This window comes from Nomascus leucogenys, chromosome 12, assembly GCF_006542625.1.
Source record: "Nomascus leucogenys isolate Asia chromosome 12, Asia_NLE_v1, whole genome shotgun sequence".
Taxonomy (NCBI): domain Eukaryota; kingdom Metazoa; phylum Chordata; class Mammalia; order Primates; family Hylobatidae; genus Nomascus; species Nomascus leucogenys.
Window position 1 is genome coordinate 44,373,966 of NC_044392.1, and position 27,925 is coordinate 44,401,890.

Sequence of the window (27,925 nt, forward strand, 5' to 3'; positions counted from 1 at the left end):
ATTGGGGACAGCGTATGCTGCTTGGGTGCCAGGTGCATTAAAATCTCAGATATCACCACTAGATAACTTATCCATGTAACCAAAACCCAACTGTACCCCTAAAATTATTAAAAATTTAGAGCATGTTTTTAGAAGTAAAAAAAAGTACATAATTTTTTAAAAAACAGTAAGTCTTGGCAAGTCCATCTCCCCCACCTGACATCTTGAAACAGTTTTTTTTTTTCCTCTCTGGGTTCTCAGTACCGAGAACAGTGCATAGCACATAGTCATGAACCTTTGGCCTAAATCACAGTGAAATTAGTGAAAGGAAGTCTAGCTTCTAGTCCCAGCACTCACACCAACTTCTCAGACACTGAAAGACCCTGGCCAAGGCACTCCTCTGAGCTTCTGGTAAATGGGGATAATGTTCCTGTCCCCTTCTTAGTTTGTGAAGATCAATTCAGAGAGAAATGGGGTTGGTCCTTTGGTTGGTGGGAAGTCTAAGCACATTGAAAGTTTAAGACATCAGCACTGGCCAGGGCTGTGGCTCACGCCTGTGATTCCAACACTTTGGGAGGCCGAGGTGGGTGGATCACTTGAGGCCAGGAGTTCAAGACCAGCCTGGCCAACATGGTGAAACCCCGTCTCTACTAAAAATACAAACATTAGCCAGGTGTGGTGGCGCAAGCCTGTAATCCCAGCTACTCGGGAGGCTGAGGCACAAGAATCCCTTGAACCTGGGAGGCGGAAGTTGCAGTGAGCTGAGATTGTGCCACTGCAGTCCAGCCTGGGCGACAAAGCTAGACTCTGTCTCAAAAAATAAAAATAAAAAAGATGTCAACACTGATGTTATTAATGACAACTGCTGATAGTGTTGATACTAATGATGACCTGCTTAGCTGGAGGAATTCTCTTTCCTTCCTCCAGGATTGCCTGGTTTTGCCCTAACTCAGCTCCATTATCTGCTGAATGATGGAAGCCAGGCCCCCTCCTCTCTAACCCCTTGTCTCATAGATTTCTTTTTTATTATTATTATTTTTTTAAAAATAGAGATGGGCTCTCACTATGTTGCCCAGGGCTGATCATGAACTCCTGGGCTCAAGTAATTCTCTCGCCTGAGCCTCCCAAAGTACTGGGATTACAGGCATGAGCCACCATGCCCAGACTCATAGTTTTCACATGTCCTCAAAAAGTCCTTCCAGAAGTCTGACCCACATCCTTCCTGTTGCAGCCCTGCCCCCTCCCTTCCTCATGTCTCCTCAAAGCATCATCCATAAGCACCTTGTGTGGCTTATCCTTGAGGGTGACATCCCCATTCCCACTGCTCAGAACAGGCCAAGAGGCAGAGTGGGAGATTTTCCAGAGAGAAAGAAATAGGGCCGGGCATGGTGGCTCACGCTTGTAATCCCAGCACTTTGGGAGGCCGAGGCGGGTGGATCACGAGGTCAGGAGATCGAGACCACGGTAAAACCCCGTCTCTACTAAAAATACAAAAAAAAAATTAGCCGGGCGTGGTGGTGGGCGCCTGTAGTCCCAGCTACTCGGAGAGGCTGAGGCAGGGGAATGGCGTGAACCCGGGAGGCGGAGCTTGCAGTGAGCCGAGATTGCGCCACTGCACTCCAGCCTGGGCGACAGAGCGAGACTCCGTCTCAACAAAAAAAAAAAAAAAAAAAAAAAGAAATAGAAGCCAAGAGAGATGAGAGACAGAGAGAGAGAAAGGGAAGTTCTAGTTTGGGGTGAGGGAGCAGAGAAAGAATCTGGAGGGATGAAGGTCAGGCAGCAGTAAGGGCTTCCTAACACCTAAACACAGAGTGACACAGATACCCCCCACCACTATACCACCGCTATCTACAGCTGCGTGGCTTCCGGGGGTGGGACAATCCTCTTAAGGCTTTCCATGACGTGAGTCCTCTGCCAGAACTAAGGCTGTGGGTAAGGTGACATTTCCTGCCCCCGGGGCCAGGGTGAGAGGAGAGATGATGAGTTGCTGACTGTGCACACCTTTCCGGACCACATACACACACCCTGCTCTAGGATCCCTTGTGAGGCTGCCCCCATGGAGTTCCCCCTGGCCCAGATATGTCCCCAAGGTAAGTGTAAAGTTGGAGGATATGGGTGGGAGGGGGCACAAAGACCCCCATCCCCCTGCCCTCCCTCCTGGGCTTGAGCTCCCACTTCAGGGATGAGGGGCCCCACTCTAAGCCAGAGCTGGCAGGGCTGACTGGCAGGGCGACCACAACCCTGCCAGGGTCTCCGTGCCCAATCATCCCTGAGGATAAAGGTGACAGGGTTTGTTGAGGGCTTCTCAGAGAGGAGAGAGGAGGGAGCAGGAGGATGAAGGGAGGAGGAAGCAGAAGATCCGGACCAGAAGAAGGGCCTGCCCTGAAGTGATCTGCCTCCTTGACCATCCGAAGGCCAGCCTGACTCCCAGCCTCTCCTTCTAGGCACCTGGTGTCCCTCACAACCTCCTATGGCAGTATTAGCCCCCCATGCCGCCTTGGCTACTTATCCTCATGCCTGAGAAACTCCCCTGCTGCACTTCTGCTTTTTTCCTGTTGTTAAGACTGTCCTAGCCCTCCAGGTCCCCTGAGCCTGGGAGGGATGGGAGGCAGAGACAGACATAGTTCCTCTCTGAGAAACCCCGGCAGCCCTCTTTCTGCTCACAGGGAGTCACGAAGCCCCCATCCCAACCTTCAGCACCTTCCAGATCACAGACATGACCCGCAGGAGCTGCTGGAACCTGGGCTACACTGCAGTGAGTGGAAACCTGGGGCGGCAGGGTGGTGCAGCTCCCTCATCTCTCCCACCCACCCTTGGGGAAGGACTTGCAGATGGACAAAGGCCACTCCAAGAGAAGGCAGGAATGATCCGGGTCTGCCAACGGGCTGGGGCACAGAGGGAGAGAACGAAAATGAGGAGTACCTCCTGCATGCGCTGAGTTGCCCACTTACTCCCTTGCTGCTCCTAGGCCCTTGGGAAGTTCAGGCTGAGTCTACAGGTGACCAGGGTGCAGCGCACTGAGTCCCAGAAGCAGGCATCTGCACTCTGTGTCAGTGACCTTCATTTGCCCAGTGCATTCCACATTCCTGTCTCAGCCCTTCTCTTCTGCCCAGTCAATAATTTTCCCTGCGAACTAGGTCAGTCCCTCATATTATGAAGTAAGCCCTCCCTCATTCTGGCCTCTAGGGTGACATCCCGCATCATGTTTCTTCATCCTCCAGGCCAGGGAATGACTCTGTCCATCTGGAAGGCTGTGCTGCCTTTCCCGCCCCTCCTAGAGCACAGTGTGACAGCTCACTGCTGCTGGATTAAAAGCCCTCAGGACCCAGAAGGCAGAGGAAGGAGAGTCTCTGGAAGCCAGAACAGCTGGAGCTGAAAAAGGGATTTAAGTTAGACTTTAGGAAGGACTTTCTGGGCAATTGTACCCTAAAATAGAAAGGAGAGGCTGGGTATGAGGAAAAGAAGGTGGCAGGTGGATCAAAGTCAGGAGAAGGCCCACTCATTATGCTGCTTCCCCCTCCTTGAACTCTTCCCTGTTTCAGGCATCTCCCCAGGCTCCGGAGGCTGCCTCCAACCCAGGGAATGCTGAGAGAGCAGAGGAGGTGCCTGGAGAAGGAAGCCTGTCCCTGCAGGCAGAGACCCGGGCTTGGTTCCAGAAGACCCAGGCCCACTGGCTCCTGCAGCACGGGGCAGCCCCTGCCTGGTTCCATGGCTTCATCACCCGGAGGTGAGTCATGGAGGAGGAAATTGGCCCAGACAGGGGCAGGGCAAGTCCTGGGTCTGGGTCCTGCCACCTGCCAAGAATAGATGAAGGCTCCCACTTGTACTAGTCTGGAGTAGATGGAGGCGCCCACTCCAGGCCCCCACTCCCAGAGTTTTCCAAGCCTTTCACTGAGGCATCTCTCCAGGGGAGATCATTGGAGAGGCTCCAGTCCAGCCCTCTGTGTACCTCAGCTTCCCCTCTCTAGGCCCCATTATCCTCCTGTCCCTAAGGCCTCGAATGCTGGTATTTTCCATCTCTGTCTTCCTCCAGGCTTACTCCATCTTTATCTCCCAGCACTCTCTTCTTCCACCCTTGCAGATCCTCCCTTCTCCATTTCTCAGCCTCATTTCTTCCTATCTCTTTGTTCACCTCCTCAGTTCAACTTTGACTTCTGAAATCTGGAAGTCCAACTACTTTCCCATCCCTGTTGCTGCAGTAGCAGCCCCTGCAGGCTGCCCTTCCAGGATGAGGCCAGGGGAGGATGCGGGGGTCTCCTGAATGGGACCCCTGGCCCCTGTCCACGCCTAGTCTCTGCAGCGGGAGAGCAGCGCCCACATGCTCTCTCTCCCTATCTCAACCCTAGCCTTTCTCTAGCCGCTCCAGCATGCTTGCTTGGGGGTAGAGGCTCCTCGTGAGAGCCGGGGAGACAGAGGCAAGGCTGGAAGTGTCAGAGCAGGGTTCGGCCCCCTCTCTCCGTCACCCATAGGGAGGCAGAGAGGCTGCTGGAGCCCAAGCCTCAGGGATGCTACTTGGTGCGGTTCAGCGAGAGCGCGGTGACCTTCGTGCTGACTTACAGGTGAGGGGCGAGGCCCCGCGGCGGGCGACAGAAGGCGGGACTCGGGAGGGGCGGGGCTTGGGTGTGATCCCGTCAGGAGCCGGGCTCTTGGCTCGTTCCCCGGGCTGCTGAAGGTGGGGATCACGCCTCGCGCTGGTGACCCTGGCCGAGGAGCGGGAGATAGTCTGATCCCTAACGGCGCCCTCCAGGAGCCGGACTTGCTGCCGCCACTTCCTGCTGGCCCAGCTCGGGGACGGGCGCCACGTGGTGCTGGGCGAGGACAGCGCCCACGCGCGGCTGCAGGACCTGCTGCGGCACTACACGGCGCACCCGCTCAGCCCCTACGGGGAGACGCTCACCGAGCCCCTCGCCCGCCAGGTACGCGCCCCAGACTCTGACCAGAGAGCCCAGGGTCTCGGGCCAGCGACCCTCCCGCTCAGAGCCCAGGCGCAGGACGCCGCACCAGGCACTTTCTCATCCCGAAACACCACTCGGGCATGCCTCCCTTACCCAGGCATCTTCATCTTCGTGGGAGGGTGGCAGGCCCTTCGAGAAATATGAGTGCTGGGTTGGCGGGGTGGGGGCGTCCTTAAGAGACCAGCCCAGCCACAGGGAGTCAGAGGGGCAAGGAGAGACCAGGGGCACACAGAGTGATTTGGGGTTTTGTTTTTTATTTTGTTTTGCTCTGTTTTAGACAGAGTCTCGCTCTGTCGCGCAGGCTGGAGTGCAGTGGCGCGATCTTCTCTCCCTGCAAACTCCACCTCCCGGCTTCAAGTAATTCTCCTGCCTCAGCCTCCTGAGTCAGCTTCCCCCCTCTAGGCCCCATTATCCTCCTGTCCCTAAGGCCTCGAATGCTGGTATTTTCCACCTGGTATTTTCAGCTTTGACTTCTGAAATCGGGAAGTCCAACTACTTACTTTCCCATCCCTGTTGCTGCAGTAGCAGCCCCTGCAGGCTGCCCTTCCAGGATGAGGCCAGGGGAGGATGCGGGGGTCTCCTGAATGGGACCCCTGAGTAGCTGGGATTACAGGCGTGAGACACTGCGCCCAGCCTAGTCATTTGTTTTTTAATGTAAGAGATATTTACGGAGTACTTAGGGTCTACCAACTGCTGGCAAGCCCTGAGAACAGACCCACGAACAAGACAGACAGATGGGTCTCAAACTCACAAAGCCTACTTTCCAGCAGCAAAAATGGACAAGTAATAGAAATCCAGTGTGGAGAGTATGATTCAAGAAGAAATACAGGGTACCATTTAGCCTAGCAGGCAGCGGTGCACAAGTTCAGGCAGTGCTGAGGGACCACCACTTGAGCGGTGCACAAGTTCAGGCAGTGCTGAGGGACCACCACTTGAGCGGTGCACAAGTTCAGGCAGTGCTGAGGGACCACCACTTGAGCGGTGCACAAGTTCTGGCAGTGTTGTGTGCCACGCAACCTTCTGGGCACTGGAAAAACAGGAGTGAACATAAATGACCTGAATATCTCCGCCTTCAAGAGTTTCCATTCTAGAAGGAGGAGACAGACGAGTGAGTAATATGGATAACAAGCAAAGAAGACAGAGTCTGTCTAGTAATGATGAGTACACACTGACAAGAAAATCAAACAGCTCCACCAGCTCCACCTTCTAAGCAGACCCAGCCTCCACCCTCCTCATGCCTCCTGGAGGCACCTGCCTCTGCTACACTGGCCCAGGCTGCCGTCATTTCATGTGAAATATTGTTGAAGAGTGACAGGGTTGGGGCTGTTCTACACAGGGTGTCAGGAAAGGCCACTCGGGTAAGCGGACATCTGAATAGAGGCCTGTATGAAATAGGAGAACAGCCATGCAGGTAACTAGAGGAAAAGCAGTCTTGGCAGCAGGCACAGCAGGTGCAAAGGCCCTGAGGCAGGAGGAGACTTGGTGTGTCTGAGGAATGATGGGAGCAGAGAGGAAGCTAGCATGGGTGGATCCAGTGACTGAGGGATAGAGAGATAGGAGATGAGATCAGAGGGGTGAGGGAGGGGGGCCCTGTAGACTCTTGTATGCATTTGAAGTTTTATTCTGAGCGAGACGAGGTGGCACTGGAGAGTTACAAGCTGAGGGGTGACATGGCCTGGCAAGTTTCGGGAGGGGCAATATTTCACATGAAATGATGGCAGCCTGGGTCAGGGTAGCAGAGGTGGGTGCCTCCAGGAGGCATGAGGAGGGTGAAGGCTGGGTCTCCTTAGAAGGTGGAGCTGCTGGGTTTTTGTGGGATTGGTTGAGGAGTGTGAAAAGATGGACTTGTCATTGACTGAGATGAGAAAAGTTCTAGGAGGAACACATCCAGGCAGCGGGTGGGTGATCAGGAGTTCTGTTTTCTACACGTGCAGTTCAGCATGGAGATGTCAAGTAGGCAGCTGGAATTCAGAGTCTGGGGACTGGGACAAAGGGATGGGCTGCAGACAAATATTGAGAGTCACCAGCACTTAGATGGACTCTAAAACCTTTAGGAGGGGAGAAATCTCACTCAGAAGTCAGTGTAGGTGGGAAGGAAATGAAGCCCAAGTCTCCAGCATTTAGAGTTTGCAGAAATGAGGGGGAACCGACAAAGAAAACTGAGCAGAGCGCTCAGAAAGAGGAGAAAAGCCAGAAGAGTGTGATGCTCTGGAAGCCAAGCGAAGAAAGTGAGTGAAGGCGGGTGAGGGCAGAGGGTGGAATTGACACTGGGTTTGACAGAGAGGAGGTCATTGGTGCCCTAGACAAGAAGAGTTTCACAGAACTTGATTTGGGTCAGTTAAAACAAGTGGGGACAGTGCCTGTGGTCACTGCCTTTTCTGTGAGGAACAGGCAGAGACCTGAGATTCACAGGGCGTAGGGAAGTCTGGGGGTGAGGAGGAGCCAGCCTGACCTGAGAAGGCTGAAGGCAGAGCTGTAGAAGTCTGAGATCACACAGAGTCTTGTCACTCAAGCTCTCAGGAGTCTGACTTATCCTGGGGCAATGGGCGGCCACCCAAGGATTGCTAGGGGAGTTTCTGTAAGATTGCTCTGCTCGAAGACTGGAGAGTGGGTTGGAAGGGCAAGACGATGCAGGGGGAGGAGTCAGGAGGCCTGAACTAGGGTGCTGGCCATGTGAATGGAGAAAAGTACTCAAATGTGAACAATATTTAGACAGTGGAAGGAGCAGGACTTGTGTTTGATTTCATGTCAAGAGGAAGGAGGTGGAGGCATCTAGGCTGACTCCTAAGGGGCTGTTTCGGCAGCAGGGTGGAGGTGCTACTTTTTATTCAGGAAGGAGATGCTGAGAGAGGAGGGGGTTAGGGCAGGAAAAAGAATTCTTTGGTTTCCACAGTGCACCTGCAGTTCACCTCCCGATAGAGACGTGCACTTGGTGGATTGCAGGAGCACGGGAAAAGCCCTGTGACCTTAGCCTACAGTGGCAGCAGGCATGGGGACAGCATTCATGGACCAAGGGCTAACACGGAGCTAAAAGCAGACCCTCTGTGAGATGGAACCATCCCACATGGGGCTCCTCTCTCCTGAGGTGGTCTCTGCCCTTAAAAATTTTAGCTTATGGCCGGGCGCAGTGGCTCACACCAGTAATCCCAGCACTTTGGGAGGCCAAAGTGGCGGATCACCTGAGGTCAGGATTTCGAGACCAGACTGGCCGACATGGCAAAACCCCGTCTCTACTAAAAAATACAAACATTAGCTGGGATGTGGTGGTGGGGGCCTGTAATCCCAGCTACTTGGGAGGCTGAGGCAGGAGAATGTCTTGAACCCAGGAGGCGGAGGTTGCAGTGAGGCGAGATTGCGCCACTGCCCTCCAGCCTGGATGACAGAATGAGACTTGGTCTCAAAAAAAAAAAAAAATTTAGCTTATATTGCCATAAATTAACCAGCAGTACAGAAATAAACACAAGCACAGCTGTCATGGAGATTGGTCCCCATGCCAATAATTTTTCAGCTAAAGACGTGTAAAGCCATGTTGCATTTTCACAACCACAGGCACAAATGGAATCTGGCCTGGCCCTGTGTTCCAGATGAAATTAAGTTTAATGCAGCCAAGTGTGATGGCTCACGCCTGTAATCCTAAGACGCAGGAAGGCTGAGGTGGGAGGATCACTTGAGCCCAAGAGTTCAAGACCAAGCCTGGGCAACATAATGAGACCTCATCTCTACAAGAAATGAAAACACAATTAGCCGGTGTGGTGGCACGTGCCTGTAGTCCCAGCTACTTGGGAGGCTGAGGCAAGAGGACAGCTTGAGCCCAGGAGGTCAAGGCTGCAGTGAGCTGAGACTGCACCACTACACTTCAGCCTGGGCAACAGAGCGAGACTCTATCTCAAAAAAGAAAAACTTTAATGCTAGATATGGCCTGTGACCATAGCTTACCACTGCCTCCATCCAACCCTGGGTCTCCTTGCCGTCACCACCCCCTCTTCCTCATCCAGGGAACCCAGCCCAGGCCAAATTTCTGTGCCCCTCTCCCTTCCCCCATCCTCCACTTAGACTGGATTATTTTGTCCTCCTGATCACCTCCCCCTCCCCAACGCTCCACCGAGTCCCTCAGACATCCTTCTTTCCCAGCAGACTCCTGAGCCTGCAGGACTTTCCCTGAGGACCGAAGAATCAAATTTTGGAAGCAAAAGCCAGGACCCAAACCCCCAGTACAGCCCAATTGTCAAACAGGGGCAAGCCCCAGTCCCAATGCAGAAAGAGGGGGCTGGGGAGAAGGAGGTATTGGGCTGGAGGGGCTGAGGGAGTGGGAGGACAGGCCTGCGAGGGGGTGCAGGCAGCGGGGGAGGAGGAGGGGCCTAGCAGGAGCAGAGGCTCAGGCTGGGAGTTAGGCTCGGCCTTTAACACTGCCTCCTTCACCCCACTCCTCCCTGGCCTTCCCTTCTCTCCCAGCCCTCCCAGCTGCTCAGGCCCAAGCCTCCCATCCGCGCCAAACCTCAGCTGCCCCCAGAAGTCTACACAAGCCCTGTTCCACACCGCCGCCCGGCCCCACCCCCCAAGCCCTCCAATCCTATCTACAACGAGCCTGATGAACCCATAGCTTTCTATGCCATGGGCCGGGGCAGCCCTGGGGAAGCCCCCAGCAACATCTATGTGGAAGTGGAAGATGAGGGCCTACCCGCCACCCTTGGGCACCCTGTCCTACGGAAGAGCCAGTCCAGGCCTGTCCCAGGAGGCCAGGTAAATGGGTATGCAGGGAAAGGTGGGTGCAAGAAGGTCTCCCTGTAGGTAGATGGGGGAAGGTGAAGAAGGTGTTCAGAGTGGATGCCTGGGGCAGGGTAAGGGGCAGAGGTGTGAGGTGACGTGGGAAGGACGGAATGATCCAGGCGCCAGCCTCCCTTCTCCAGGCCCAGAGACTGCCCCCTCTTCTCCCCAGAGTCACTCAGACCTCATCTTTGTCAAGCCCCCATGCCCTCCTACCTCACAGAGAAAACAGAGGCCCCCAAGCAGGGTCCCCTCCACCTCCCGCATCGAGGCTTTTTTGATCTGCGTCCATCTTGTCCTGCAGGCCCTCTTCAGACGCACCTGGGGCTGACCCCACCCCATGCCTCTCTGGCTCTCTCCCTTGGCCTTCACGGCCCTGCTGTCCTGGAGAAAAAGAGCACTTGGGTTCCCTTATGTCATCTCAGTGAGCTCAGGGGAGGGGGACTCTACTCTTCCAGCCTGCTTCTGTGTACTGCCTGTCTCCCTCTTCCTTCTCCCCAGCCCTAAGTCTTCTTGCCTACCCTTCAAGTCAGTACCTCATGCCATGGGTTAGCCCCAGCTGCCATCTCACCCTCTCCCTCGGCCTCTGCGGCCCTCCCAAAGCCCTTCCCCAGCCTCCATCCTCAGACCCTTCCCCATCCTCCCTCCCTGCTGGTGCCCCAGGCTCCCTGCTCAGCCTGAGCCTGCTCGCACTCACCCACACCCCTGCCAACGTCTGCTATCCTAGAGCTAATGTCGCCTGTCCATATCTCCCTCCAAACTTTTCTCCAAGCTTCTGGTCAGTTACCCCCAGCATCCCTCAGCCCCTCAAACTCAACACGGCCAACACTGATCTCACCCTTGCCCTCCAAACAGCTCAGTCCCATGTTCACTGTCCTGATTGCTAACTCTCCAGCTACCCAGCTAGCCAAGCCAGAATCCCAGGGCTCCCTCAGCACTGCTCCCTCTTCACTCCCCCAATAAGCCACTCATTCCTGCTGGATCTCTTCCTAAGTATATTTTTCCTTCCCCCAGCTCCAGCCCCCATCATTGGGGTCTGGCTTTGTCACCCAGGCTGGAGTGCTGTGGCATAATCATAGCTCACTGCAAACTTGAACTCCTAGGCACAAGTGATCCTCCCACCTCAGCTGAGATTACAGGCTCGAGCCACCTCACCTGGCTCCCAAGAGCTTCTTAACTGGTTTCCTAACCACCATTCTTGCCACTTCTGATCCACTCTGCACCAAAGAAGCCAGAATGGTCTTGCTGAAGCAGCTGCCTGGCCCATGATGCACTCTAGACTTGGGTCGGGGTGGGGGGTCTCACCTCCTTAGCCTCACCACCAGCCGCTCCCATTCTCCTAGAATGATTCACATTTCTCTAAACTCACCAAGTGGTTTCAAGCCTCCTGGGGTTTGCACCCGCCAGTATCTCTGCCTATAGCAACTTCCTGCAACCTCATCCTCCCGCTGCCTGGCAACTTTCTAATCATCCTTCAAGACCAGCTTTCCCTTCTCAGAAGCCACAGAGGCCACTCCCTGTGCCTTACACACACCTGCCATGCCACTGATCATCTGAGACATCCATCTCCTCCCATCTCCTTCTCTCTGTCTCTTCCCTAGTTTAGAGTGTGAGTTCCCTGAAGGGAGGGGCTGGGACTTACCCATCTGTTTCCAAAGCACCCAGCCCAGTGCCTGGCACAGAGCAGATGCTCAGGAGATGTTTGTTGAATTAATGAATGAGAGGAGTTTAGATACCCTCTCTGGAAGCCAAAGTCTGTTCAGATCAGATGTCTTGAGACTGCAAGTACACCTAGGAGGCAGAGGGTAGAGGGTGTAACCTAGAACTGTCCTTCTCTCTGCAGAATACAGGTGGCTCCCAGCTGCATTCTGAGAACTCTGTGATTGGGCAAGGCCCTCCCCTGCCCCACCAGCCCCCACCCGCCTGGAGAAACACCCTCCCCCACAATCTTTCTAGACAGGTGCTTCAGGACAGAGGACAGGCATGGCTCCCCCTTGGGCCTCCTCAGTAGGCGGTAAGTCTGAGCTTGGTGAGGATAACTTGGAGCATCAGGTCCAGAGACCTTCACACACACTTGGCACCCTTCTCGGGAAATGTGGATGGAATAAAACATAGGTGTTCAAAGCTGGAAAGGAGCTCAGCCATCATCTATTGCAAGGATGGCAAAGAGGTGTCATCTTGCATGCCAACTCCAATCCATTGGTCGTGGCTGCCTAGAGTGCTGCATTGGAGAGGATGTTAAGGTCATATCTGAACTCAGCAGAAAAAAAGCACTTGATTGATTAGTGATGTCTGCCACGGGTAAGAGCGGGAGGATGAGCAGCATTATATTTGTCCTTACTGATCAAATTCAACTCCCTCACTATGCGGAAAAGAAAACATAGCCTGAGAGGGACAGTGACTTGGCCAAGGTCAAGGACTAGAACCAGGCTTCCTGATTCCCTGTTTAGTGCTCTGTTCCTTACCACACATCCACAAACTCAAGTCCATAGGAAACATCAGAGATTTCCTCAAACAGGAAATCTGGCCACTTTCCAGAGTTCTATTGCATGGAGGCCTGGGTGCTTGCTGGGTCCCCTCCTGTGGATCCTGGCTTAACTCTGTCCCCCTGACAGGTCTGGCCTGACCCCTAACAAAGAAGCCTGGAGGTCAGAGAAGCAAATGCGGAGCCTGCTCCCTCCTAAGAGATCCCAAGAATCCAATGGCTCAGTGCTTGGTGATCTAAGACAGCAAAGAAGTGTGCAAGGAGGGCCCTGTTGGCTCCCACTGTCCTGGTTTCTCCTCTTGGAGTCTAATTTCCTTGGCCCTCTGAGCCTTTTGAGTCTGGGCCCTGGTCCAATGCTGCTGTTGTCTGAGGAATGGTTTGGTGAGAACAGATGTTAGAACTTGTTTGTTGATTCTTGTCTGGCTAATAAATCATCACCAACTGCCTTCCCCTACAGGGATTCAAGTCCTCCAGGCTCCTTCTGTTTCTGTCTCTGACTTTCTCTCTCTCATACTGTGGAAGACAAGGAGTTGAACTGCCACTGCAGTGAGGGTGGAGGGGCTTGAGGATTGACAGACACCAAGGCCAGGGACACAGACCTCTGCAAAGTATTCCTTCTCTGGCTGGGATGGGTTGAGTAGACAGCCAGGGACATAGGGGTGGCTGCACCACCTGAGGCATAAAGAGGGGCAGAGAGGTGCGCAGTTGAGGGACAGCCCCTTCACCTCCTCTGCAACCCCCCTGCCAAGTACAGGACTGGGGAGGAGGAAGATGTGTGTGTGAGCCCCTTAGAGGACAGGAATCCCCTCGGAACTGGCTCCAGGCCTCTCATCTTCCTAGCCTCGTGGGCTTAGGCCCTTTGCCTCAATCAGGACCCCATTCTCTCCCCTATCCCTCTTGCTTCTCCCTTCTCTGCCCAGACCCAATTCAGAGCCAGCCTCCTGTTCCCGTGCAAAGCTCTACACTCTGGGGCTCTGGCATATGCCCTGAGTCTTACTTTTGTCTCAGACTGGGGACTTTCTTTTTTTTTTTTTTAGACAGGGTCTCGCCCTTTGCCCAGGCTGGAGTATAGTGGCACGATCATAGCTCACTGCAGCCTTAGCCTCCCAAGTTGCTGGGACTACAGGTGCCCACCACCAAGCCCAGCGCTAATTTAAAAAAAAAAAATTTTTTTTTTTGGCTGGGCGTGGTAGCTCACGCCTGCAATCCCAGCACTTTGGGAGGCCAAGGTGGGCAGATCACCTGAGGTCAGGAGTTCGAGAACAGCCTGGCCAATTTGGTGAAGCCCCATCCATCTCTACTAAAAATACAAAAGTCAGCCGGGCGTGGTGGCACATGCCTGTAATCCCAGCTACTCGGGAGGCTGAGGCAGGAGGATTGTGTGAACACGGGAGGCGGAGGTTGCAGAGAGCCAAGATCGCACCACTGTACTCCAGCCTGGGTGACAGAGCAAGACTCCGTCCTGGGGAAAAAAAAAATCATAGAGACAGGGTCTCACTATGTTGCCAGAGCTGGTCTCAAACCCCTGGCCTCAAGCTATATTCCTGTCACAGCCTCCCCAAGTGCTGAGATTACAGGCGTGAGCCACCATGCCCAGCCAGACAGGGGGCTTTCTAAGGCAGGGCTGTGTCTGCCCCTGGATCATCCTCAGGGCTCAGAGCAGAGACAGCCCCTCCAGAGCTGCCCAGGCCTGGGGACTCCTGTGGTCCCATCTGTGCAGCCTGTTCTTTTCACACTCATTTCTACAAGAGTCTAGTCCAGGCAATCAGCGCCAGTCAGGGCCCCTGTATCTACTGAGGCACAGGAACCTTGCAGACCCTTTCCTTAAGCCACAGTCCCGAGGCCTGGGCACTGCCACCACCACACCACCCCCAGCCTGGCCCAGGCGCCAGCTCCAGTGACTGGCCAATTCCCCTCCTTTCTACTCCAGTGCTAATCAGCTTAAGAAGAAATATGGTTGCTGAGTCAACAGAGTTGGAGTTCCACTTCCCTTTGTTTAGACCTCAGATCTAAATGTCCTCCTGAGCAAGAGGAGAGGTGGGGAGGGAGGCAAAGGGGCAGGGAGGGAGGAGCAGATGGCTATGCTGAAATCAGAGAGGAGGCTCAAAGTGCCAGAAAGGTCTCAGATTAGACGCAGGGAGTCAGTTACCTCGTGGCTCATTCCTTGGGGCAGGGGAGGAGGCAGAAAAGAGTGGCATATTTATTGTACAGCAAGAGACAGAAATCAGAAAGTCAGAAAATAGATTTCCCCAGACTTTGGGGTATAACAGAATGGGCAGGTGTGGGGAGGGGACCAGAAGTGCCTAGTGACCCACTTGGTGTTTCTGGAGGAGAAAGCCTGGAGCAGAACAGGGGCAGGAGCAAAGCCAGGGGCAGAGCAGGACCTAGGGACCCTCTTCTTCCTTCTGCGGCTCCACAGAGCATGGGGTGGACACACCAAAGGGGTGGTGGAGCTCAGATGAAGCTATGGCATCAAGAGCCCTGGGTCTGTTGTGGCCCTGTGCTAACTAGTTGTGCAACCTTCAGCAGGGGAACCCTTTTTCTGTGCCACTCCTCCCTCCATTCCTTATGCATGGAGATAATGCCTCATTTGCACACAGGGTCTCATTGCACACAAATGAGACCATGCAAGTGAAGGGCTTTGAAAAGCAATACTGCTGGGGCTAGAAGGGACTTTAGAGACCCTTGATGACAGAGTGTTTGGCTCAACTAAAGAGGAAACTGAGGTCTAGAGAGGGGAGGTGACAGGGAGCCAAAGGCAGTCAGGCCCAGGGACCAGATCTTGTCATCCCAACCCAGTGTTCCTCTTAATACCCCGCGGCCCCTCCTAGGCTAAAGGATAAGGTCCCAGTCTTGCTGAGGGCCACAGCTGCAGGCCCAGCCCTGAAGACCAAGGTGGTGGAACCTCCCTCCCCCTCACGAGGGGCACCCCTGCACAGTCCTGCTGACTTTACTCCAAGGTGAGGCCTGGGGCTGCGGTGAGACCTCAGGAGGGAGAAGTTGAGTAACTTGTACAGGAAAAGGGAACTGGGGCGATTATGCTGAGCGAGACTCCACATGCCAGGAGGGGGAGGGCATTTCTCACCGACAGTCTTCCCGTGGTCATTCCATCCCTCCTCCTGCCTCCTCCAGGCAGAGCCTCTCTGGCTGAGCCCACTCTTAGATCTGTGAAAGGGCAGCCTCTCACCCTGTCACAGCACATGGAAGACCTTGCTGTGAGCAGAGAGCATTGCTCCCACTACAGGGTCCAGCTTTGTCCTCCAGCGCCTGCCCCTTCAGCTCCACACCTTACCCTGATGGCTCTTTCCTGCTCCAGCCTCCCTTGAGCTGCCCCTTTCATCCTATCTGCCCCCTCAACTAATGCAGCACAGTCTCAGTAAGGTGATCTGTAACTCTGGCTCAGGGGCTTCTCAGGGGGACTGAAGAGTAACATCACATCCCATGAACCCACTCAGGGAGGGGCGGGGCTGGTCATGACTGAGTCCTCACTTGAAAGAAAGCTGAACTTAGGCCGGTCGCGATGGGCACGGTGGCTCATGCCTATAATCCCAACACTTTGGGAGGCCGAGGCAGGTGGGTCACCTGAGGTCAGGAATTCGAGACCAGCCTGGCCAATGTGGTGAAACTAAAAATACAAAAAAATTAGCCGAGCATGGTGGCGGGCACCTGTGATCCCAGCTACCCAGGAGAATCGCTTGAACCCGGAAGGCGGAGGTTGCAGTAAGCCGAGATCGCACCACTGCACTCCAGCCTGGGCGACAGAGCGAGACTCCATCTCAAAAAAAAAAAAAGAAAAAAGAAAAAGAAAGCTGAACCTAGAGGGAAAGGGGTAAAAAGGGGCAGACAGGAGCACGCAGCCCAGAGTGTTCCAGCATCCTTGCCACTTCCCCCAGGCCCCACTGAACTTTAACAACTCCTCCATACATTGGGGCTTCTTGGACAGCGAGCTCAGCACCCCAGCTAGAGTGGAGATGTGGCTGGGCCCCTCCGAAGGGGCCAGCAGCGTTGCAGAGGCACTGAAACACCCTCATTACGACAACCGCATCATCTGTGTGAGGGTTCTAAGTCTGATCCTCGTAGACCTCAGCTTCTCCAGCTCCACTGTTCTGCTCAATGTGACATTGCACATCCAGCTTTGCCCTGGCCCCACCAACATCTTCCAGGGCTAATTGGATCCATTTCTGACCAAGGCCTTCACACCTTTCTCCTTCTGCCCCTTGGCTGTTGCTGCCATGCTAATTTTAACCAGTTATCACTCTTATTTCTCCCTCATTCCTGTCTCTGTCTTCTGTTCATCAGAACTTGAGGCTACCACCTCCAGGAAGCCCTCCCAAATAAAGTCTATCCGTTTTCTAATTGTTGATTATTTCTCAGTGACCAGGAAATTCCAACCACCAAATAAAATGCCATCTTTGGTAGGACTAAAAAGTGGCTTTAAAAAAAATGTGGCTTAAGACTCTTGAGTGAACTGAAGGAAGTGGGAGGCAAGAGGACCCTTAGGGATATCTAGCCCAATTCTGTCCATTTCCAGAAGATCTGGGAGTCTCCCTCTCAGCATCTTCTGCCTCCCAGCCCAGAGCACTTCCAGCTACAACATGACGCAGCCCCTAAAATGAGAAAGTTGAATTACTGAATCCCAGGAGTGTGGCGACTCATATGGGCCGGGCTGCATCTGTAGCATACTGGATATAAGAAAGGAAGCACTGGACTCATTGGAACCTAAGATTTTAGGCCCTGCTGAGCACACCTCACCACCTGTGATGCCCCAGAGGGGCAGATCTCAGCCCTGACCCCCACTGCCTCTGTGAACACTGGGAGCATGGTAGGGTTGAAGCTCCTTGCTGAAGTCTTGGCTGGATGCACGGATCTGGACAACTACAGCCTGAGTGTCCCTGTGGGATGCAGGAACCCGGTCTGGCTCCAGCCCAAAGTAGGTCAGATTTCAGATAAGCGGGTGCTTTTCCTGTAAGTGATGAAACCCTCTCTGTACTTAATGAGAAACAGACTCCTCAACTTACCCCAGCACACAAAACCAGAAGCTTGGTGAGGTTCCTAACTTCTGCCTCTTCCTTCCCATCCCCAGGTCCCCACCACATACCTCAAATGCCCCTATGGCCTTAGCCTCCCCTCTCTGTCACCAGGACTGCCAAACACTAATTCTTCCCAGTGTTTTCCTGCAACAGTACACTCAAGCATCTATTTCTGGTCAACAGCTCCTCCACCTGACATCCAATGCTCTCTTGCAGCAGTTTCCTCAACGCTACTTTCCTGCAGGAAACCACAGCAGCTAAGCCCTACTGGAATCCTGGTACCCTTAGCCGTATTTTTCAGTAGTGGTTTGCAGTATGATTTGCAAATTGTTTTTGGAATCATCCCATCTATCTTGCCACTTCTGGGCGTCACAGTGCCTTACAGATAATTGGAGTCTACAGACCCTGTACCTCCTTTCTTCCACAAAGGCTAGGGCTCTGGAAGTCTCCAAGGGTATCTCTCTATCGCCCAAGTTCAATATGAAGCTTCCAAACTGATCCAGACCAATGACTACCAGTGTCAATCTGAATCATCTTTAGGGACAGGGATTTTGCCACTTTACCTCCTGCTGGATAGGATTTTTATGCCTGACACTATTTTGTGCTACAGAAAAAACCTCCTGACTTCACCCAGTCTCCAGAGGTACCTGAGATTAGCAATACATATTTGGGATCACAGGCCTCTCTGAAAATCATCCCGCCTCATATAAAGTTGTGCATACCATTTCTAAGGTTTTCAATGGCCACAAACCCAGCTAGATGGTGGATAGAAAGGAAAAATAGCAAAGCAATCAGGCAGCTCAAGATCATTTGGAAGGTGCTTTACACAAGGTAAACACAAATCCAGGGACAGGGCAGGCAACGTTTGTCAGACTGAATGTTTTATTTCAACAGACATCCCTGGTTTAAAAAAAAAAAAAGTGGTGGTGGGGAGGGTTCAACATTTCATCACACCTGACAGAGAGCAAAACTCCCATCCCAGAACTCAGAGCCCCTTCGGAGGCATCACACAAGTCTTTGCTAGCTCCAGGACAGAAAGGAGCTGAATTTTCTAATTTGTTAAGAAAAATCTATCAAATATGTTCATTCTCGCAGAGGCGAGGGCTGGGTCCTTGGGGAAAGAGATCCTGGGCTTAGAGAAGCTGGGGTCCCAGAGGTGAAGCTGGGGGCCAGGCCAGCTGGGCTGGCAGGAGATCCTGGGAGCATCAGTTCCAGAGCCCTAGAATCCATATTTGGCTTGGGTCTGACGGCGGCTGAGCTTGTTCTCTGACCAGGTGTTCTTCAGTTCCAGCTCCCGCTCCTTGGCCTGTGGCAAGGAAGAAGGGTAGGGGAGGGTCAAACTGGAATTCTGAGAAACACTGTCCTCTTGCCTCTGTGAGCTTCCCAATTTAAAATCTTTCTCCTACCAACACGATTATGGGGGAACTGCAAACCCCTTGAAAGACTTATCGAAGTAAAAGGGGAAGGCCCCAAGAAAGCAAAGAAAAATCATTTCTTTGGACAGTTATCAAGGTTTAAGCAGAATAATGACTCAAGAATCCTGGTGCTTCCTCTAGTAGAATTAAAACTCAAAAGCTGAAATAGGAAATGGGCAAATGAAAACTAGAATTTAGCATCTAAAAGGAAGAAAATCAGCTCTCTTAGACAGGAAGAAAATCAGCTCTCTTAGACACCCAACCGGCAGAGTAGGAGAGGACAGTCTCAAAGGCTTGGACCCGTCAAAACAGAACGCCAACAAACAACTGCTTAGCCTGCAGATACAGTTTTGCAGTTGTGTTGAATACAGTGTGTGGTACCTTAGAAATTCAAAGGATTTTAAAGTAATGACTGAAGCTGTGAAAAACTGAGAGGTACAAGAATGACTTCTTTCTTCTGATCTCAACAACTCCTGGCTCTATATCACATTCTGGAATGTAGAAGTACCACCCTAGAAAGGGGATTCTCAAGACCCCTCAAAAGTTATCTGATGCCTGCTCATCTCCTTTGGAATTTGGGGTGGGGGTTAAGAGATTGAGTTTAAATAATATCCTACTCTCAAATCCTTTCCCTACAAACCACAAGACAGGGAAAGAGTACAAAGGAGTTCCTGAAAGGAAGGTGAAAATATGACAAAAACAATGAAAGCAAGATTTGCCATGAAATCACCAACCAGAATGTACACTTCCCAGGAAAGAGGCCAGGAAAGGGTCTTATTCATGTCTGCATCTTTGACACCATTTAGTTCAGTAAGTCTTAAAAAGATATTTAATGACTAAATACAGTCGACCCTTAACACGAGTTTGAGCAGCACAGGTCCACTCATACATGGATCTTTTTCTAATAAATATTTAATATATTAGAACTTTTTTTGGAAATTCGTGACAACTTGAAAACACAAACAAACTGTGTAACTTAGAAATACTAAAAAAATTAAGAAAAAGGTATGTTGTGAATGCATAAAATATATGTAGGTACTAGTCTATTTTTATCATTACTACCATAAAATATACACAAATCTATAGAAAGTTAAAATTTATCAAAATGTACACACACAAATACAGATCATACATGGTGCCATTTGTAGTCAAGAGAAACATAAACAAATATAAAGATGAAGCATTAAATCCTAACTGCATAAAATTCACTGTAGTACACACTGTACTAGTGTCATCATTTCACAGCCACCTCTTATTGCTATTGCAGTGAGCTCAAGTATTGTACCTGCTTAAAACACCATGTAATGCTAATCATTTCCACGGGAGCTGCTTGTCTCTCTAGTATGTTGCATATCACAGTAAAATGTGCTATCTCAGTTCTTGTGTGTTTTTCATTGCGTACAATATCATAAATCTTTTTTTTTTTTTTTTTTTGAGATGGAGTCTCGCCCAGGCTGGAGTGCAGTGGCGCGATCTCAGCTCACTGCAACCTCCGCCTCCCGGGTTCAAGCGATGCTCCTGCCTCAGCCTCCTGAGTAGATGGAATTACAGGCACCACACCCGGCTAATTTTTTGTATTTTTAGTAGAGACGGGGTTTCACCATGTTGGTCAGGCTGGTCTCAAATTCCTGACCTCGTGATCCGCCCGCCTCAGCCTCCAAAAATGCTGGGATTACAGGCGTGAGTCACCGTACCCAGCCCATAAATCTTAACACCATGGAACCCATACGAAGTGCTGCTAGTCATGCTGAAGTGCTCCCAAGCAGCAGAGAAAAGTCATGACATTACAAGAAAAATGTGACTTGTTTGGTACGTTCCATAGACTAGGGTCTGCAGCTGCAGTTGCCTGCCACTTCAAGATAAATGAATCTAGCATAAGGATCACTGTGAAAAAAGAAAAGGAATTGCGCCACTGCACTCCAGCCTGGCAACAGAGCGAGACTCCGTCTCAAAAAAAAAAAAAAAAAGGAAATTTGTGAAGTTGTTGCTATCGCTGCAGCTATGCCAGCAGGTGTGACAACCCAGCACATTTTGCAAAATACAAAATATGTGTTATCAGTAAGGATTCTGGTCAACAGTAAGCAATTAGTAGTTAGCTGTTAGGGGAATCGAAAATTATACACATAGCCTGGGCTACACAGGAAGATCCTATCTCTACAAAAAAAAATTGTTAAATTAGCTGGGTGTGATGGCACACACCTGTGGTCCCAGCTACTTAGGAGACTGAGGTAGGAGGATCATTTGAGCCCAGGAGACGGCAGCTGCAGTAAGCTGTGATTGTACCACCGCACTCCAGCCTGGGTGACAGAGTAAGACCCTGTCTCCAAAAATGAAAAAAAAAAAAGTTATACACAGATTTTTTACTGTTTAGGGTGATGGCATCCCTAACCCTCTGTGTTAGTCAAGGGTCAACTGTATTTGAAAGCTGCCCAGTCATATTAAATAAATACCAAGACATATTCCAGTTTCAAAAGACATTTTTGGATTACCTGTAATTCTGAATTATTTGTGTTGATGTTCCCTGCCACAGAAGTGAAGAATATAAAACCAACCTCTTCATCAGGTGGATGTTTGGCCAAGTTGGTGAATCAATTTTTTTTTTAAGTTTTTTAAATTACTAGAGAAACTTGTTATTTAAAAGAACCCTATGATAAACCATTTCACTCTCCTCTTACATTATGTTTTGGATATCTGGGTTTTCACTTAAAAGAGTTTTATTCCAAGCACCTGCACCTGAATCTTATCTGCATTGAGACTGAAGTAGAGCAGGATAATTCTGAAGGATGTATCCCCTCCTAGTGGCCGCTCTGAGAACAGGAGAGGATGCCTGCTGAACCTGGCATCTGGGCTTCTAACTCGTATCTCAGCCTTCAAATTCCCAGATTTACAGAGATCTTGCCTAAGCCAGAGCCCTCAGCTGTCTCTCACCTGATGAATAAGATATGTAATCTGGTGTTTCCGCCGCTGCTGGCCGGTTGGCTGCTCACCTTTCTTCTGCAAGAGAAGAAAACATATTCATTAATCCACAGGATGAAAGCAGAAGTTTCTCATGTGCCCAGATGGTGTGGTGTTAGGGACTGAGAAGCCAATTCCACAGCCCAAATCCTGGGGGAGAAAAGTTGGAGCTGTTTTTGCCTCTATGTACTTACAAAGCCTTTATTTTTATTAAAGCCATTATACAAAAAACCCAGCTCAGAACACTTGCCTGAAATATGCTGCTAATATCCTCCACTAGACTGGAAATGCTTTGAGGTCAGGACTGTCTTCTGAGTCTTTGGTAATCCCACCCCACCCCTAGCACCCAACATGGGGTTCTGTCTGCTGTGGACATCTGAGACCAGTTTTACTGCCTGCAGTCAGTCCGAAACAGTTTGTGGGCCAGGGCACAGGTGACCTTCTGCCCCCCTGCCAGGCCCTCCCACAATCCCTGTGCCCATCTCCCTTCAAACTCTCTTCATCTCTGTCCCCCTCTCCCCAGTCAAGCCAGATGTCTAGCCTGTCTCCCACCTACTGCTTATCAAGCTGGCTCCCATCAATCACCTCTGGCTAAAACCCCCACCTTCCCCATTCTAGTAAGTGCCAGCAGCTTCTCTGGAATTAGAAATTTCACAATCACTCTACCTCTCCCCAATCTTCCAGCTTCCGCCAGTAACTGCACTGAACCCGTAACCAAACTTTGATGCAAATGATTTACTGTCAAAGTCTATATTGGTCTGGGCTTTCATTCTGCGGTTTTTCTGTCCTCTGCCAGAGTTGTCTCAGACTAGAAGCTTCCTAATCATCTCCACCCAACTCCCAAAACTCCTCTCTAGAGTCTCCTCAGCACTTATGTAATCAATTTGTACTGTAATCATTTACACTCAAGTGTCCTTAAATCTCTTCTTCCCAACTACGCTGTCAACTCCTCAATGACAAGGACCGTATCTTTTTCTCCTTTTAACAAAATCTAGTTCAATATAATGAGACGGTGGCAAGAAAACTTGGAGATAGGAAAATGGCAAATACTAATTGCATGCTGCTATTTAATGTCATTTAATGTGACAGTTAAAGATGACACACATAAAACATCCAGCTCCATTCCTGGCCCACGGTGAGCATTAACAACAGTAGCTATTACTACGTGACTATGCTTCTCGACCCACAGTTGGTAGAGCATGCTCTCCTAAGTGGTTTTTCCAGTAAACAGTGATGGATCTATGCTGATCTAACCACAATCCTTTGCTCTGTCCTGTATGACCGTCAGCATTCAGTTAAAACAAACGGCTGGGGCTTGTATGGCCATCTGTGGCCATAGAACAAAGCAAAGCAAGTGGGGGGAGGAAAAGGGAAAAAAATCCTCGACCTTGGCCCTGCTGGTGCTGGGCTCAAGTCCAGGGTTTTTCCACATTTCCCCTCCTGTGGCAGGCTCATAAATGTCCACATTTGCTGTTCTCAGCTACTAGGTGAAGAAATGTTCATCATACTGACTGAAGAAAACTAGGACAGAGAAGGCAGGAGTGTGATGTGGGAAATGTGATGAATAAAAGCACTGGAAAGACTACAGCTGGCTACCATCAATAATGAAGAGAACACAGAAGAGTTGCACGCTCAGAATCTAGGGACTCCAGGACTTCTGAGGTGCTGTTGCGCCCACACCTCAAAAATGTGCTGAGCCAGGTCCCAGCTTGAAACAATGAACTAACTGGGGCTGGGTATAGTGGCTCATGCCTGTAATCCCAGCACTTTGGCAGGCCAAGGCCAGGGTGGGTGGATCACTCGAGGCCAGGAGTTTGAGACCAGCCTGGACAATATAGTGAAACTCCAACTCTACAAAAAAATACAAAAATTAGATGGGTATGGTGGCATGCACCTGTAGTCCCAGCAACTGAGGTGGGAGGATCACTTGAGCCTGGGAGGCAGAGGTTGCAATAAGCTGTGACTGAGCCAGTGCTGCTAGCCTGGGCAACAGAGTGAGACTCTGAAAAAAAAAAAAAAAAGAACACCAAAAAATGAAAACAATTGGAAGGAAGGAAGGAGGAAAGGAGGGAGGGAGGGAAGGAAAGGAAGAAGATAGTATTTTAAAAGAATAAAAATTAAAACAAAAAAAGCAAAAAACTTTAAATCAAAAAAAGGAAAGAAGGATCTGACTGTAGGGCAAGAGTAGAGCAGCTGTGGATTCACGCAACCTGAGAAGGAGCCACAACCACAGGCTGGGAGTCCTCTCCAACTACTCGATCTCAGCAACCAGACCCCCATCCAGCTGAAGAGCTGTTAAAGTCCTGCAAAGTTCTAGAGGGCAGGAGCTGTATCTGTGAGGTTTAGTGCATACTCCAGTACCATGGGCAAAATGTGTTTGCTAAAGGTGCTGTGACAATAACAATGGGGTGTGGGGTCAAGACAGGGAGTAAGACAAGATTTTGCTTTGCAGCTTCCCAAGCTGACCACTCAACAGACGTTTCCCACTTACTTTGCTGAATGACTTCATGGTTTTCTCTTCTGTCAATGACTTAGTCATCCATTGCTGGGCCCCACTGAGCTGGTCATCACCTTTGATCTCCACAAAGTTTATTTCTTCTCTCCCTCGGTTCCTCTTGCCCTGCAGCCGCTTAAACTGGAAGAGAAAAAAATGCAAGAGTCAGGAATCTGGGCAAGGGGGTCAGCAGATATCACTAAAGAGCCAGAGTTTATGGAATGATTTTGTGACTCACCAATCCCAAGGCACCCTCAGTTCTTCTCTATGTCCTTTCACCCTGCCATCTACCAAACTCCCTTGATGCCAGATGAAAGGCTACTTCTACTCAGAACGTCTCCTGAACCCAGGAAAAGGGAAACTAAGAGGTATCTCCAAACATGAATGCGAGCAGAGAACCAGTGATATGAATTTGTATTCAAACGGTATCTGCCTACCACTATGCAATATATCCATGTAACAAACGGGCACATGCACCCCCGAATCAATTTTATTTTTAATGGTATCTGCCTAAAAGGATTGCATACAATTTTCAAATTAAGAATTCAGAGTAGGCCGGGCACGGTGGCTCACACTGTAATCCCAGCACTTTGGGAGGCCGAGGTGGGCAGATCACCTGAGGTCGGGAGTTCAATACCAGCCTGACCAACATGGAGAAACCTCGTCTCTACTAAAAATACAAAATCAGCTGGGCGTGGTGATGCATACTTGTAATCCCAGCTACTTGGGAGGCTGAGTCAGGAGAATCGCTTGAACCCAGGAGGCAGAGGTTGCGGAGAGCCAAGATTGCACCATTGCACTCCAGCCTGGGCGAGAAGAGTGAAACTCTGTCTCCAAAAAAAAAAAAAAACAGAAAGAAGAAAAGAATTCAGAGCAGGCCAGGCAGGGTGACTCAAATCTATAATACCAGCATTTTGGGAGGCAAGGTGGAAGGATCACTTGAGCCCAGAGGTTTAAGACAAGCCTGGGCAATAAAGTGAGACCCCATCTCTATAAAAAAATTTAAAAATTAACCAGGTGTGGTGGTGCGTGCCTATGGTCCCTGGGAAACACAGCAAGACCTCACCTCTAAAAAAATAAAATTCCAAGCCCCAAAAAACACAGAACTCCAGGATTTCTCCTTTAAAAATCAGTTGTTTGTCCATCTCTGTTCCTTCTAATTGTTCGGTATCACCGAATCAACAGACCCCACACCAGAGCGGACATTAGAGACAAAGAATGTGGGGCTGCATAGAAAAGGAGCCTCACACACACACAGAGGCTTAGCTTTACTTCAAAAGTTTTTAAGGTAAAGAAAAAGAAAAAGCGCAGTAAACTTTCTAGGAGACTGCTACTCCTTCCTCTTCCTAAAAAAACAAAATGCAAATCACACAAGTCATCCAGAGGTGTGCCTCAAAGCGAATGTGGGTGAAGAAGGAATAGAATTTTAAAACTCAGAAGCTTCAGTGAGACCCAGTCCTGATCTCAACATTAGTGAGGTCTTCTACACTCTACCTAGAAGAAACTGACTTTTGCCACTAAGTGGGTTCTCAGCTGTCTCCTAGGCTTAGTTGGTTCCCAAATAAACCAACTATCAAACCTGCCAAGAAGGATATCCACAGGGGAGTGGATGAACACAGTATCAAGCACAGGCAGAAGTACGCAAAGGGATGGACACCTTTCTGGGAAAAGGTGAGCAGAGAAGAATTATTTTTTATAAGAACCTCCATGGAGAGATAGCACCCCCTGTTTCTGCAGATCCCGCCTAATAGGCTGTGACTTCCCTGCAGATAGAACAGTACTTTATATCCTGAATAAGGGCCTGAAAGTCACAGGACATTGTGCTTTCACCTTTCCTTTTGCTGAACCTTGGGAAAGCTCAGCAGCAGTGAGACACCATTATGTGAAACACAACGGTATTTAACACAGCTGCTTGCTGACTCCCCAAATCCATTCTCCTCTTCTTTAGTGTGAAAGAATCCAAAATTTTTCCTAGGCATATTACCACACAACTAATAAAACACTACATTTCCTAGACCCCCTTACAACTAGATATGGCCGGCTAGATGCAGTGGCTCACGCCTGTAATCCCAGCACTTTGGGAGGCTGAGACAGGCTGATCACTTGAGGCCAGGAGTTCGAGACTAGCCTGGACCAACGTGGTGAAACCCCGTCTCTACTAAAAATACAAAAATTAGCTGGACATGGTGGCACATGCCTGTAATCCCAGCTACTCCTACTCAGGAGGCTGAGGCACAAGAATTGCTTGAGTCTCGGAGGCAGAGGTTGCAGTGAGCTGAGATCGTGCCACCATACTCCAGCCTGGGCGACAGAGCAAGGCTGCTCAAAACAAACAAACAAAAAACAAAAAAAACCCAAACAAATAGATATAGCCACGTGAGCAGATTCTAGTCAGTGAGATCAAAGTGGACGTGCTCTTAGGAACTTTCAGGAAGTCTCCTAGAAAGCGAGGGGAAGTGTTCCTCCTCTTTCTTTCTCTACCCTGCTGCATCTCCAATGCCAATGTGATGGCTGTAGCTTTAACTATCATGGACCATAAGAATAAAGGCCACAGCCTAGGGATGGCAAAGCGATGATCAGAAAGAGACTGAAGCCAGGCACAGTAAATCATACTTGTAATCCTACCACTTTGGGAGACCAAGGCAGAAGGATTGCTTGAGCCCAGGAGTTCAAGTGCAGCCTGGACAACAAGCAAGACCCCGTCTTTACCAAAAAAAAAAAAGGGGGGGGACTAGATCCCTGACTCTGTGGAGCTTCTAAAGCACACCTGTATCCTTCTTCCATGAAGAAAAAAACTAACTTCCTTTATATAAGCCACTATTATTCAGAGTTTCTCCGTTACATGTTGCCAACCTAATCCTGATACAGTTTTGTCTTTTGTGTCTGTGTGTTTTTTTAATTTCCTTTGGCTTCAGATTTGAAACGTGGTGCCCATCGGTCAAAGATGGTCACTTGTGCTTTGTTAACTTACTGCTTCGTCATCGATGAAGGAGGCATCTGGGGCAATTTCCTGGGGGGGGACCAGGGCCGGGTCCTGTGCAGGATAGTAGCCACCACTGTAATAATCCTGCAGCCAAACAGGAAAGAAAAACACACCAACTGAGGGCACAGCTGGAGAGGGGAAGGTAAGGTCTATCCAGAAACAGAAAATTGTCATCAAAGAGGCAGTGGTGAGATAGCTACACTACAGCTTCCTCAAACAGACCAGTTTAAGGCATAGATCCCAAGGACCGACCTATAACTCAAGAACAGTCCCTACAGCTTTTCTCATCTACACTATCCAGACAGATGGATATTTTTTAGGAAAGGGTAACAAGAAACAAAGACAGTCTCTCCTGCTTCAATCTATACCTTGCTCCCTCAGCTACTTCCTAAGAGAGACTCTCACCTCTTACCTCTACCATGCCCTCAGCCCTGCTCCTCCTACTCATAAGACCCCAATGAGCTACTATGCAAGCAGGGACAAGAAGGCATACGTCATGCCATTCCTGCTCCTCATTCTAGTTTGGTCCTGTGGATACAGGGAAACAGTCTAAATGGGGTGTGGAGGTTATAGATCTCTGATTTAAAATAACCACTATTAGGATACAATGAAACTTACAAAGCTGGGAACAAAGCAGGTTTGTTTACCAGATTTTGAGTTCAGGAATCTCATGATTCCCCTTAGAGGTGAGTGGCCCAGATGTTGTTGCAGACCCTAGAGGAAGAGGAGGGTGAAGGCAAGGGCAAGGCCTCTGCTTGGCAAAGTCAGGCAGCCACACGGCCAATAAACTGTTTCCTCCTTGCCTACACTTTTTCCTAATTCTTCCACTTCGTCTTAAATGCCAAGAAATGCCCCTCTAAGAACA

At 50.4% G+C, this 27,925-nt stretch overlaps 2 protein-coding genes across 6 annotated transcripts in view; one reads left to right on the forward strand and one right to left on the reverse strand.

The window, feature by feature from the left end:
• The first annotated feature begins 1,895 nt into the window (after nt 1-1,895).
• On the forward strand, nt 1,896-12,643 carry SH2D2A (SH2 domain containing 2A). 3 transcript variants are annotated; one of them, XM_003259481.2, is made up of 9 exons: nt 1,896-2,069; nt 2,646-2,734; nt 3,522-3,706; nt 4,419-4,538; nt 4,727-4,895; nt 9,069-9,215; nt 9,387-9,674; nt 11,542-11,712; nt 12,314-12,643. In XM_003259481.2, exons 1-8 carry the CDS (start codon nt 2,036-2,038, stop codon nt 11,707-11,709), a joined length of 1,200 nt encoding a protein of 399 aa, XP_003259529.2. In that variant the 5' UTR covers nt 1,896-2,035; the 3' UTR covers nt 11,710-11,712; nt 12,314-12,643. The 3 variants fall into 3 exon arrangements, with proteins under 3 accessions (XP_003259529.2, XP_003259527.2, XP_003259528.2); XM_003259479.2 differs by having other exon boundaries at nt 4,449-4,538; XM_003259480.2 differs by having other exon boundaries at nt 2,677-2,734; nt 4,449-4,538.
• Nucleotides 12,644-18,076: 5,433 nt separating this feature from the next.
• The window catches only part of PRCC (proline rich mitotic checkpoint control factor), a 34,043-nt gene continuing 24,194 nt past the window's right edge, over nt 18,077-27,925 (reverse strand). For all 3 annotated transcript variants that reach the window (XM_030824178.1, XM_030824177.1, XM_003259472.4), the window contains 4 exons: nt 27,049-27,144; nt 24,075-24,218; nt 21,557-21,622; nt 18,077-18,519 (listed from right to left, as the gene is read on the reverse strand). In XM_030824178.1, the coding sequence (XP_030680038.1) occupies nt 18,433-18,519; nt 21,557-21,622; nt 24,075-24,218; nt 27,049-27,144 (393 nt within the window). In that variant the 3' untranslated portion in view covers nt 18,077-18,432. The remainder of the gene's footprint in view (nt 18,520-21,556; nt 21,623-24,074; nt 24,219-27,048; nt 27,145-27,925) is intronic.

Coding starts and splice junctions, on each gene's coding strand:
- SH2D2A (XM_003259481.2), top strand. CDS start 2,036: ATGGAGTTCCCCCTGGCCCAGATATGTCCCCAAG. Junction 2,070..2,645: donor GGCCCAGATATGTCCCCAAG/GTAAGTGTAAAG, acceptor TTCTGCTCACAG/GGAGTCACGAAGCCCCCATC. Junction 9,216..9,386: donor AGGGGGCTGGGGAGAAGGAG/GTATTGGGCTGG, acceptor CTTCTCTCCCAG/CCCTCCCAGCTGCTCAGGCC.